The following is a 13,836-nucleotide window of genomic DNA, read 5'->3' as shown; positions in this document are numbered from 1 at the left end:
GATCCACGATATATCGATATGCTTGTGTCGATGATGAGGGCGTGGGACTGTATAGTTTGTACTCAGGTCGCAAAGAGTAAAAGAAAAATATGACTTAACGGGCGTCTCCGTCTCAACCGGTTCTCGTGAACGGCGAAATGACCAACGCCAGCCGAGCGGGACTCGTGCGCAAAATGCGTCGGGAAGGGATGCCGCGATAATGTTTTAGCATAAATACCGTGTTTCAGGTCTCTATATTCATCAGTTCATTTTTGTACTCAGTTATCGAGCATTTCGATTCAACAAACACAAAATAATCAATAAAATGGCCGCTAAGGTAAGTGTGTGCATTCCAAGACAAAGCATTTTTTATTTTAAATTTATAAGTGCGAACGAAGAAAAATATTTTTTATTTTTATTTTTAATTTTGAAATTTTGCTTTGCAGTTGATCATCTTCGCCGCTTGCGTGGCTTCTGCTCTCGCCCAATACCCCGCCCCAGCTTACAAGCCCGCTTACTCGGCACCAGCTTACTCCGCACCAAAGGCCTACGCTCCAGAACCCGCATACGCCCCAGCCCCATACAACTTCGAATACAGCGTAAACGACCCACACACCTACGACGTCAAGAGCCAATCCGAATACGCCGACGGTAACGGTTACGTCAAAGGATCTTACAGCCTTTTGGAAGCCGACGGTTCCACCCGCGTCGTCGAATACACCGCCGATGACTACAACGGTTTCAACGCCGAAGTCAAGAAAATCGAAGGAGGATACAAGGCCCCATACAGCGCACCGGCCTACAAGCCCGCTTACCCAGCACCAGCTGCCTACCCAGCACCAGCTTACCCAGCACCGGCTTACAAACCAGCCCCATACAAGCCAGCTTATTAATTTCTTCCTCAAACGATGATGTTGATATAATAATTATTATTATTTATATCACATTTGTAACCGTATTATTATAGTACGATATAATGCTATATCGTCGTTCCACCTTCTTCTGACTGTCCCGATCAGCTGTTACACGGTTCCACTGTTTCGGATCCCGCTCACCAGTTGTTTGTATTATTGTCATTGACTCATTTGTTTTTACTTAAATGATTGTGTACATTAACGTGTAAATAAATCATTCATCATATTCACCAAAAAACCGTTTTTATTTTTATTTTTTTGGTATTTCACGTAATGCATTTTATGTAATATTGTATTGTGTGGAAACTCAGTGGTTGCTTAATTGCTACTTCATAATATTATGATAGATATTATGTTGGTGTAAACGAATGTGCTAAATTGCAATGCTTGTTCGAACTCCACTGACAGTCAGTCGCACAATCGAGTTGAACACCGTTCCTGCCTGGACATTACCAGACACTGTTTTATAATAAATCTTATTAATACGTATTTAGACTAAAGTTTTAACCACGTGTCATTCTGATATTATAGTGTCTAAGATTTCAATAATATTTGCTTAGCATTATACAATTATACGTTAACGGGTAAATAAATAACTAAACATTGTTATTTTTAAAAAAAAATGCCCTTTAATTATTATTATTTTCATCTGAGGTAATTATATTGTAGAAATAACATTAAAATAAATAATCGATATTTTTTAAAAATATTGAGATTATCTAAAAAAGTAATCGATTTTAAGTTTTAACATTATTTTATTAATGACTTATAAAAATGTATTACTTAAATAGTCTTAATAACAATCAATCTGAAGTTAGGCCTAAAGTTATCCTAAGTTAGGCTACAAAATTTACACTTTACTAAATAAAATCTAGCATAACGCATACGAAGCAAACGACTTCGATTAAATGTTTTAGTAACTTTTTAGAAATCTTTTAAGAGGAAGAATTATTTTTACATTTATATAAAACTTGTCAGGAAATCTGGTAAAAATATTGAACAGTAAGCATTATGTATACATTGGACAAGAATTTTGGTTGTATATTCAATGAATAAAAACATATCCGTTATCATTAATCATTACACTTGGACTAAAAGTTGGACTATAGAATTAAAAGCGACAAGAAGGTATAAAGAAAAAAATAGTTTACATTTATATTTGCAAGATTGATAAATCGACAACCTCTTCGATTTAGCTAGGTGTCTAACATCTTTTAGTGGTTCAGTTCGACAACGTGATTGATCATTTGAAAATTCAGTTTAATACGTAACAATAAAACAATACCAATTTTACAGTGGGATTACTCGTTACACGTCAATCGAAATGGTGCATATATTATTACGTTTAAACGAAGTGCTGAAAACAAATGTTCATTTTAATGGACTGAATAGCTCGGAAATGCTTCTAATTTATACACGGCTAGTGTCAAATAGACAGATTGAGGCTTTTTGTAGTTTTGATTTGATCACAGACAAAGGTATATTTTTTATTAACTTTCAAAAAGTAGAAATTCCAACCGACTTGTATTTGCGTTAAGTAATTATTATAATGAGCTTTGTAATAAAGCTTTATTAAACAATTGAGTATTCCTTTATTTTGTTGTTATCTAGATATAACAAGATTTATTTTGAAAATAATCATTGTACAATATAATATATATCTTAAAATATATTCGTGGGATGGAGTGACTTAATATAATATAGAATATGATTAAAAATACGTCATTATCTTGTACAATAATATAATGTAATATTTACGTTCAAAAGTTTTAGCAGATTTGAATATCAATTTATTTATATACATTATAAGTCATAAAATGTATATTTCAATGCTAAAAATACTGACAAAAGTACTAAAGTAAAGCATAGAGTCTTAATGCACTGTATTTCGCTTCACTTATCTCGGTGCGACCTTTAATATACAGTGTTATTAATACAAGTATACATTTAAAAGTAACAATAAATTAAGTTTACATAATAGTAATTTACTTTTTGAGATTTTTAATTTTTATTGAATTTATTTTATGGTTTATTTAATCTGGAGATAACAACTTACAATTATTAAAATTATTATTTAGTATTCTAGTATCAATATTAATATAAATGTAATCAAAACTAATAAAAAAAAAATATATATTTTATATTTTTAATTATTTGTACACTCTGGTATTATAATATATGTTTTTTAAGACACTTATTTCATTTTTTATCTCTCTCTCTCTCTCTCTTTCTCTCTTTATATATAGATAGATAAAAAAGGATAAACAAGTAAAATATCAAGTGCCTTCTTAGAATTTTGTACGTTACCGTTACGTCGTTAGTTTTTCGCAATTTTCTCTAGGACTTTTATAAAGTTCCATCGGTGTCTAATTTCCAATCCATTGGGTGTCCTATATACTAATGAAACTTTTAAAGTCCTCTTTCAACCCGAAAAAGTGTTTAAGAACACACGCACTATATAGGTAATTAAAAAAAAAAATAAAAAATAAAAAAAAATACTCAATTGAAAAATCAATAACACGGCACTATAATATTATTAACTTGTTGATATGCTTAATAATAGTACTAAGTTCAAAGCATTAATTTAACAAAGCTTAACTTTTATATAAACACTATAAAAATTCACTAATTTATCTTATATTACTTATTAGGTTATTTGAATACTTCATCATTAAAATATTTAAAAAAATTGTTTTGATCAATAATAATGGAATAACTTATATGTGGTATAAGTATTATGGATTGGTTATTGATAAATACGTGTATTGTAGTAAATTTTGATTAGTGTAAAATAGTATTAGTATTTCTTCAACAAATCAATTTATCAAAGAACTTCTACTACCTATCCAAATAACTGCATTTTATAAAAATATTAATAATATAGTTTCTATTTTCAGAATATACCCATTAGTCCGTAATACCAATATAGTAAAAAGACAATCATAGTCGTAACATGTAATATATTTTATTTATTGAAAACTCTATTAAAAATGTATGTTTTATACGTATTATTACAACACATTGTTCTGTGTTTAATTACAATGGATCCTTGAATGGGAATCGTGATTTGCGATGTCCATTAACCGGGATATGGGTTGGCCGAAAACCGAATCATTATAATATCATCGATACATCCATCACTAGCCGCAGTGCAATAAAGAGGTAGGTATAAGGACCTTCTGACCTGTTACCTATTGGATGGAAAACATTCGTTTCGAATGAATTAATAATAGCCAATATTATTATAGGGATCATAATATTATGTTTGATTGTACCGAGAGAAAACTTAAAAAGTAGGTCATTTTGGAATATATTAAATTCAAGAACTGGAAAGGCATTGTCTCGATAACATTAGCGCAAATCGTATGTAATATTGTTCTGTCAGTATTACATTGAAATTCGGTTGGAAAATATGTTGATAATATTGTAACGATTCCTTGTAAGAATGAAAATCGCAGCTTGCAGAATAAAACGGAAAAGTATAACATATTCTGTTATAAAAACAACAGTTTTTTAAATTCACATTGTTTTTCTATCAAAGAACTATACAAATCAGCAATGAAGCAAAGACTTTAATTTTAATACGTGTACGTTGGTATTGCTAATTATTGTAGATGACTGTTTTTCTATTTCCTAAATAGAAGTACTTTATAGTACTAAATCACTGTATCTAAATTCTAAGTCGTGAGAAATCTATTCATATATAATTCTCATTCAATTAATATTTAAATAGAATGTATTTTGCTACCTAAATATTGCATTAAAAAATAATAATTAGTCACAATAGGTATTTATTCTTAGTTTTTTTTTTTATCTCATGCATTGAGAAAAAAGAAAAAAATTATGTTAAAAACTGTTGATTCTTTTGTTTGAATTATTAATTTATAATAATATGTATTATGTATTACCTAGGTATGTAATAAGACATGATGAGTTATTTTCCAGTGAATCATTGTTTTATGTATATTTTTAATATTTTCATCATATCAATTTATTTTTTTTTTACTTTATTTAAAACTAGTAATTATGCGAAATCTTCCAGATAATATTTTAATAGTCATTAATTGTGTGGTTGATCATTTTAATTTATGTTTATAAAAATATATTAATTTGAACTTTTCATTGACTTTATTTTTAATAAAGTGTAAGTATTTGGAAGTGAAGTTAATAATGTAAATTCGAAATAAAAGAGTATACTTTGTTTATATATATCAATCAATAACGTGAATAAATGTAAATAAACGATTTACAACATTAATAATTGTACACTGCAGGCGTAACTACATGATGACAAGACACGTAATGCCCTGGGCCTTAGACTTGGAAGGGCCCTCACCTTCGTAAAAACAATTGGTATTAACAAACATTTTAATTTTGTATAAACATTTTTGTCATACTGCTATGAGGATTAACGAAAATGCAAAATATATCATATTTCATAAAAGAATATAGACTGGGTTGAATTTTTATATTATAAATAGAAAAAATGTAGAAATCGCAAAATATATCAAAGAGTTAGAAGTTTAATTTAACTCTTTGATATATTTGTCAGTGCGAGTGTATGACCTTGTATATATAATGTAAAATTGCATAAATTAATCTGGTAAGATAAATAGACGGGGACTAAGACTTATTTAATATTGACCCGGAGACTACAATTTATAATTACACTTCTGTATTAATTATGTTCAATGTAAAAACTTGAGATTGAAAAAAAGTTATTTTAAATAGAAATAAATTGTAAAAAAAAAAAAAAAATGCGAAAAATAACAAATGAGTTAACATTTTGAAATATAGCATTACTATCATTCACGCTTCATATAATTATTATAATTCTAGAGAGATGAAAAATAATAAGCGTATGTCATTCATTCGGCGGTGGTACTCGTGAATGATTGAATAAAAAAATTCGATTGCCGAAAAATCTGTAAATATTACGACATCTCGTATTACGACTCGTGTCCAAATGAAATCACAATTTTGATTTATATGATTTGAGAACAAACGCGCATTTATTTAAAACTAAACCGAGATCGTTAGCGCGATCGAATGCCTATCATAATGATAATATTAAACGTATAATACATCATAATATATTATTAAATATAACAATATCACAGCGTGTCAAATGTTTACCGTCAATCAATCGATTTATGCATGTGTGTACACACTCACAGACTGTATGTATGCGTTATAAATGGTTATTAAGCCGGACGAAAACTTACTATCATTTTTAAATATTACATAATGCGAATGTTCATTAAAAAGACATAAACCGGTATTAGCGGGCGTCTGGTGGACGTCGGGCGCGCGTGGTCCTACTGACATTGACCCAATATACAGACGTAGGTACGGTATAATGTTAGATATATATATTATTCATTTATATATGAGGTTTATACACTTTATTATGTATATATTATGCGCGCTAATACAGTTACCTATTAATACAGTTATATTCTTTAATTTTTTAATTTTTTTTTTTTTTTATTTATTATTATTCACTTTTTCTTTCCTCTCTCGGTGTGTGTGCATAGTAAAGCTATATACCTACCGCCACATTCCTTTTCATTATTCGACCGGCGCACGTTATTAGTACCTGTACGCACGCGGCGTGTGTATTATAATAAACATTACACGGTTCATAAACTGCAGTCAAAAGGACAAACGTCCTGTGGGCAAACACGGCCGTTGCCGCATATAGATCTCTTCGAATCGATTTATCGGAATGATTTACGACCAGATTCGCGCGATGGGCGTCATTATAATACGTAGGTAATATTATAACGGCGTGTTATTATTATTATATTGTATTTCACGACGAAAAACATACAGCACGTGCATAAATTAACAGGCAATATAAAATACCACCACGTAAACTAATAATAAATAAATTATTGTTGCATTTCGATTGTTAACGACTACGTACTCGTTGTTTTTTTCACACGGGGAGTGTAGTGTTCCTGTAGGTACCATTATTTTGTAGCGGCGAACTGACGAAAGTGCGCTGTTCACTGCGAGTCCTGACCTATCAACGCGTGTCGTTAAAATATTTGCAATTACTCAACACTCAAAATAATTGTATAATTTTTTAATTACGCCGTACGGGAATTTTGTCCGAGAGCGCAACTCGAGAACGACGAATGTTATCGTTACAACAGTGAAGTACTGTTTTCAGTAATAAATAACCATAACATACGTACAGATAATAATATTGTAAGATCTTATATAGCAGTACCTACCACAATATTTACCTTTTACATTTGGAGCGATGCGCACAATGTACATACTAGATAACTATATATTGAGTTTTGGGCATCTCGATAGCGTGTTGAACCTATACATACGAAGTGATGGTTTAACAAAATTACGCGAGAGGACGTCGGTATTTTCAAAAATGTTTTTCAAAGTTTGAAATGCTTATTCTTCAAATAATGCCGAGTCGTCTTAAATACTATATAAAGTAGACAAATTACGAGTAACCTCCGAGTAAATGATGCCTATTAACCGTCGGCTATATAATATACAAACCTTGTGTCAATGTCTATAAAAAAAAACTAAGTAGATTTTAATCTATCTTGGGTATAAAAATAGAAAATAAAATCGTTTATTTCACACTACTGTATTCAAGAAATCTATTGATTTGTGATTCTTTCACTTGAAAATTCTGATTTTTTATTTCTACAAAGATATATAGTATAGTATTATAGATAATAAATAAAGATAATATATTTGTTTTATAAAAAAAATTATAATTTTAATAAGTGAAAAGTATGTTCATAATCAACAACGTTTAGTAATAAAATAAATAGACAATTAATTTCAATTCAAAAGAATGTCATAGATTTTGTTGACTTATGGTTTCGTTATAATGTTCACAACGATTTAAAAATATCATAACCTTATAATATATTATAACTTTAATATTAAGTCGTAAATAAACTTAAGTCGATTGTACGATTTTGAAAAAAAGCATTAAACCTATTACCCATGTTTTACTGTTTATTATTATTTGCGTATTACAACAATACATAATTCATTTTGTAATTTGTACACGAATCAAGTAAAATATTATTTTGTATTGGTTTATTCACGCTATTTTTATTGTTTAAAGAATACATAGTTAAACAAAACTTTAACTATCTAGAAAATGCATATGGTTTGAAAAACTACGTAATATTATATTATACTTTTTCAACGAAACGGATATTTTATATCTACTGTAGTAATACGAGTATAAGTAGCAGAGTATTATACTTATGTGTCAATTAAAATTAATAACTTTTGCATTTTTACAAATTTTGTTTTTAACATTTTTTTCTTTACATGTTTTTAATAACGCGTAAACTGCGTGACTGCTGACGTTCGATCGAGTAAACGATCGATAAATTTGATCTAGACAAACCTCATCACTGATCTGATTCACAGATATTGTTATAATAATACGATAGTGTTGTATGTATCTCATTTACGATATATTACGCGTAAGATCCGTGCACGTCAAACGAACAGTAAAAACGCTAGGTACCAGCTATTTATTATCTGTCTCCGTGCGCACTTGTATGACTACGCCAAATCATCACTCAATTATTTGTGCTATTAGTTTATTACACTGTTGTTGCTGCGTAACACCGCAATAGTATTTTATTATCGTTATTAGCGAGGAGTGTATACCAGGTATGCACCGGAGAGGTATATATTGTGTAGTTTGAAAGAAAAACAAGACACGGTTTATCATATCATAGTATCACGACGGATCAATATAATATAAATAATATAAATAATGATGATAATATGATGTCGTATGAATTATTTACAAAATACATGTTTATATACGCGAAATGTATATACACACGATAATGTGTTACTCGGTCGAGTGTTGGTTGGTTTCACTGACGGTGACGAGTTATATAGTCTGGAAGTGGTGCTCATCACGAGGAGGAATTGAGGTTATTAGTATGCCTTGTATGGAGCGGGCTTGTAGGCCGGTGCAGCGTAAGCTGGCTTGTACGGGGCTGGTTTGTAAGCCGGTGCTGGGTAAGCTGGTGCTGGGTAGGCAGCTGGTGCTGGGTAAGCGGGCTTGTAGGCCGGTGCGCTGTATGGGGCCTTGTATCCTCCTTCGATTTTCTTGACTTCGGCGTTGAAACCGTTGTAGTCATCGGCGGTGTATTCGACGACGCGGGTGGAACCGTCGGCTTCCAAAAGGCTGTAAGATCCTTTGACGTAACCGTTACCGTCGGCGTATTCGGATTGGCTCTTGACGTCGTAGGTGTGTGGGTCGTTTACGCTGTATTCGAAGTTGTATGGGGCTGGGGCGTATGCGGGTTCTGGAGCGTAGGCCTTTGGTGCGGAGTAAGCTGGTGCCGAGTAAGCGGGCTTGTAAGCTGGGGCGGGGTATTGGGCGAGGGCAGAAGCCACGCAAGCGGCGAAGATGATCAACTAGAACAAAAAACAAAAGTTGTATTATATTTTAGAATTTATCAGACGGTTATGTTGTCCGTTGTCTTTTTAGTTTTATGGTTTAGTTAAAAAGTTAAAAGGACCGTTATTAATCCTCAAGTTATATGTCACGATAATACCGCTGTAGAGCAAAAAAACAAAAAAAAAAAAAAAAAATAGCAACGAAAATATTGTCTCGTCCAAGCGATAACAGCACTTGATTAGCGTGATCGTGAGTAGGTAATTTTATGACGAATGACACCCAGTATCTCAAGTCGACAAGTCGTGCGAGCAGCTGTATGTAACTTATGAGTGTAATGAGCGAAAACCCAAATAGAAAATCATAAATTTATAGGTTATAATGGTAGGTAAATCGTAATATTAAAATAAGATTATAATTATTATCGCTATCATAACGAGAAAATATTTTGTCTGTGTGAGCCGGTTTCCTCGGGTAACGAAAACCGCGATTCGTCGTATTTGTTTACCTTAGCTGCCATTTTTGTTGGTGTATTTGAGATTTTTACGTCTGTTTGCAAGTCTTGACGACGACGAGATCGGTAACTGGTGACTTGGTCCGAAACGATCGCCGTATTTATATATTATACCTCTGGTTATTGTACACAATCCCTTCCATTACATTGTACGCGCGAAGCGTATTCCCCGGATAAGACCGCGTACTTACCTTCTATAAGTACATACTTTCGAGTTTCGATATGGTTATAGGTTACTACGGTATAGCACTGTGGTATATCTATTTTGATATTATTATTATTATTATTATTATTATTATCATTATCGTATATGCCTATACGAACCGGTTGCGATATATACGATTACAACTGTGTATATACCGGGTTATGGGTGGATTATTATATTTGTACACGTTTTTTTTATGCTCCGTGCCACAATTGCAGGTGTCCGGCCGCGGCAGTGTAAAGGGAAAAACCTTCAAGGACACGTCGTCGTCTATAGTTAATTTGGTATCTAGTCGAGGAGAAAAAAAAGGTTTGCCTCGCGTTTGCAGTGCCACCGACTTGCAGTATCCGTGGAACATTTATTTCCAAATGATTTAAATTATACGTTGTCTGGTGGTTAAGAGTGCCCGTAATAACTACAACTGCCGTTTGTGGTGTATTTTTTATTGTACCATAATGTTCACCAATTACCAACGTGTGTTTCGTACAATATAATATTTTAAGAAATATTTGTATTTTTACAAAGTTTTGCTTGTCATGAATCATGCTATTATGTTTAGAATATCGTATCATGATTTTTAATAAAATAACTCACTGAATGTCTTAGTAGGCAGTATTTTACTTTTTATTTCTACAAAATACAATTTAGTAAACAAGTGATAATACTAGCAATTTAATGTCTGAATCTGAATTTTTTTTTTTGGCAGTTTTAAATAGATATAATATTAGGTAGGTATATTATTTTTTATCTTTCGTTTAATTTTAAATGAATTTTTTTAAATCATCACAATGTACTCGTAAGTCGTAGCAGCGTAAAAATATTCTTAAATTTGTCTTATTAAATATTTTAATGGAACGACGGATAATTAAAGGTATAGTTTAATAATGATTATTTTTTTAAAATTTTATAATATTTTATCCAATGACTTAAATTGTTAGTCAATAATTATCACTTCAGTATTTAACAGGCAAGACGAGTAATTTCATACATTTTATAAGAAAATAGGACGTGTAATTATTAACAGCGTAATTATACTGGTAGTAATTTGTACAGGTGAACACATCAGTAATATTTATTAATTGGTCCACTTGGTCACTCGATTAGTTTTTTTTTTTATTACTCGATATACTCGTACTACAATATTATTGTATACCTAAACCACAGAATATTAATTTTATATCCAATATTTTTTCGGTATACGTTGTATATTACTTGTATTGATGTGTATTCAGTGAATGTAATAAACGAGAGGGATTAATTAATTTTGTCCACTATTGGCTATTAATTTTTTTCGCTAAGTCGAGAACTTTTTTGTTACACTCATATGCAATGACAATAAAAGGTATATAATATTGATTATGGCCGTGTTAAAAATTTTAATTCATCAAGTGGTGACTAAAATGGTAACAGAACCTGCAGAGCCACGGCCATCGTGATATTATAACGGCGTTACGAATATAGAAATACCACGGACGGGTTAAAATTATTAGTTGTTTCAGAATAGTGTGATAAATAATTGAAAAAATTACAAAATGGCTAGTTTCATTCACCTAAGATATAGTTGTAGATTAATGGTGATACAAACACAATGTGTAAATCCACGTTAAATTAAATGTTTAGGTTTTAATATATATGAACTAACTATAGTCTATATAAAAACGAGTAATATTATTATTATTTAAATAACCATGGAATATAATTTTCAGGAGAAGTTAAATTAACAGTGTTTTTATATAATAATTTTCAAAGTAATGATAATTTTTTTATCATATAAATTTCAATAACTTATAACATACTCGTATGTTCTTAATTTTAATTCAGTGTGTATCATGTTTTTTTAAATACATTATATTCTATTTTTAATCAAACTCTGTATAAAAGATTAAAGAGTTACCTATAGATAGATGAGATTTATTTTATATTTCGAAATATGAATTAAATAATAAATTATGTGTAACGATGTATTTGTATCTTATTTTATCTTTCTATATTTTATTTTCTCTCTTTCACGTACTTAAAATGAAAAAAAATCTTCTAAAAACTAAACTTGAATGATGCAATAGGTATTTAAAATGTAAATTTATATTATATTCTATAACTAATAGATAAATCGTTAGAAATTATAAAACAATTTTAATTGAAAAATTAATTTTTCAATTTGAAAAAAAAATAATGCTAAGCAAGTGTTTATTGAAAAATATCAATATTGGTGTGGCCACTGTGTTGTTAAAATATAAAACATATATAATAATTGTATTATTTTATTTCAAATACAAGTGTTGTTAACTGATCATTATTAGATCATTTTTATTGACTGTACAATATTAAGTAGGCGGTATTACAGCACTTACACCCGATGGGTGGCATATAGGTGCGCTGAGCTTTCCCTATTAGATGAGTACATTGTGTCATTGAATATTTGTATTATGTATAATGTTTATAGATTATATATATTATTTACTACCTACATTTTCCAACGAAGACAAATTGGATAATTTAGTTTTATTATGCATATGGAGATTTAACGATGTATCTATTCATAATAGTCTATAATGATATAATAATATATATTAAAATATTATAATTATACATGTAGTGTACATAAAATAATAATTGTAGTACCTATGTCTCAACTAGTTTTACGATGGTATATTATAAGTAGTCAATAGATCAATATACCTGACCAATTGGCAATTTTAATATAACATGTAATTTAATAAATTGAGCGTTTTTAAATTGGACATCATTTAAAGAGCGTTCAAGAGTAAGTGGTTATGATGCTATATTAAATACTTATTTTAAGCTATTATTATCGCATTATAAAAACGATTTCGTATATAATTTTCGAAGTAGGTTTTTTAAAGTTATTTAATCTATGGAATATAATATATTTTTAAACTCGGACAAAAAAAAAAAAAAAAAAATGAATTGTTGTAATTGTATAATTGAAAATAAATATTTATTTAACAGACAAAAAATTTGAATTATTTAAGAGAAAAAAATGGTTTGCTGTGCCAATATTAGATGGCCAGACAGGAGAATATTAAATAAGAGGCGTGAGTCTAAACTTACTTGTTTTAGTGCCCTACGGGTTTAAAAAATATATTATTTATGTAATTGTATCATTATTTTATTGAGTATGACCTTTTATTAAACCTGAATTTTCTATAAATGGTATTTAAAAAAAGATATAATATGACATTACAACTAGGTAATGAAAGATAAATTAAAACTTCTGTCCCACGCGTCCATATCAATGTAAACTGGATCAACTACAAATTAATAATTTAGTATTTTTCATAGTATGCCAACATAATATTTGTAGCAAATCCATATTCATATAAGCATTTATAATTTTAAGTTTATGAAAGTATAGTCGACTACTTTCATCATTTCGATTGCAAATTTAAACACTGTATATAAGGCTTGTATAGAATTACAGTAGAAAATAAAGAAATATAATAAAAATACTATATATAATATACGAAACAACGCATGATTTGGACTATGTTTTGGGATTAGTTTATTTTTATTTAATCGTAGTCCAGATTGTTATTAGTGAATGGTCAACCTTGGCCATTGTATTCTAAATTATAATCGTACACTAATATGATTTATTTGAATTTATTATAGGATGTTAAATTATTAATATTCGTGACAGAATAATTGCAAACAGTTTAGATAGCCTCAAAAATATATCGGTAATAACTACAGTAAGTAGCACTATTTCTATTGAAGGTAGTCGATATTATGATATGTTGGAGGTTAAGTGCAATTGTGTGTTATTGCGATATGCGATATAATT

The 13,836-nt window shown here is 29.9% G+C and overlaps 3 protein-coding genes across 10 annotated transcripts in view; 2 read left to right on the top strand and 1 right to left on the bottom strand.

Annotated features, from left to right (window-relative positions):
- The window catches only part of LOC114129135 (Kv channel-interacting protein 1-like), a 390,998-nt gene that overhangs the window by 25,351 nt on the left and 351,811 nt on the right, over window positions 1-13,836 (top strand). The gene's annotated exons all lie outside the window — the stretch shown is intronic.
- LOC126550059 (cuticle protein 7-like) lies at window positions 209-1,131 on the top strand. The gene is made up of 2 exons (XM_050200896.1): window positions 209-316; window positions 426-1,131. Exons 1-2 carry the CDS (start codon window positions 305-307, stop codon window positions 870-872), a joined length of 459 nt encoding a protein of 152 aa, XP_050056853.1. The 5' UTR covers window positions 209-304; the 3' UTR covers window positions 873-1,131.
- LOC114126117 (cuticle protein 7-like) overlaps window positions 8,624-13,836 on the bottom strand; it is a 63,649-nt gene continuing 58,436 nt past the window's right edge. For 2 of the 5 annotated variants that reach the window (XM_050200802.1, XM_050200808.1), the window contains exon 3: window positions 8,624-9,266. In XM_050200802.1, the coding sequence (XP_050056759.1) occupies window positions 8,847-9,266 (420 nt within the window). In that variant the 3' untranslated portion in view covers window positions 8,624-8,846. Of the gene's footprint in view, window positions 9,333-9,820; window positions 9,989-13,836 lie in introns of those variants that run through there. The other 3 variants (XM_050200815.1, XM_050200796.1, XM_027989996.2) reach the window with 2 other exon arrangements.

The sequence above is a fragment of the Aphis gossypii genome, chromosome 1 (genome assembly GCF_020184175.1).
Source record: "Aphis gossypii isolate Hap1 chromosome 1, ASM2018417v2, whole genome shotgun sequence".
Taxonomy (NCBI): Eukaryota; Metazoa; Arthropoda; class Insecta; order Hemiptera; family Aphididae; genus Aphis; species Aphis gossypii.
This window is presented reverse-complemented; position numbering and strand designations above follow the sequence as displayed.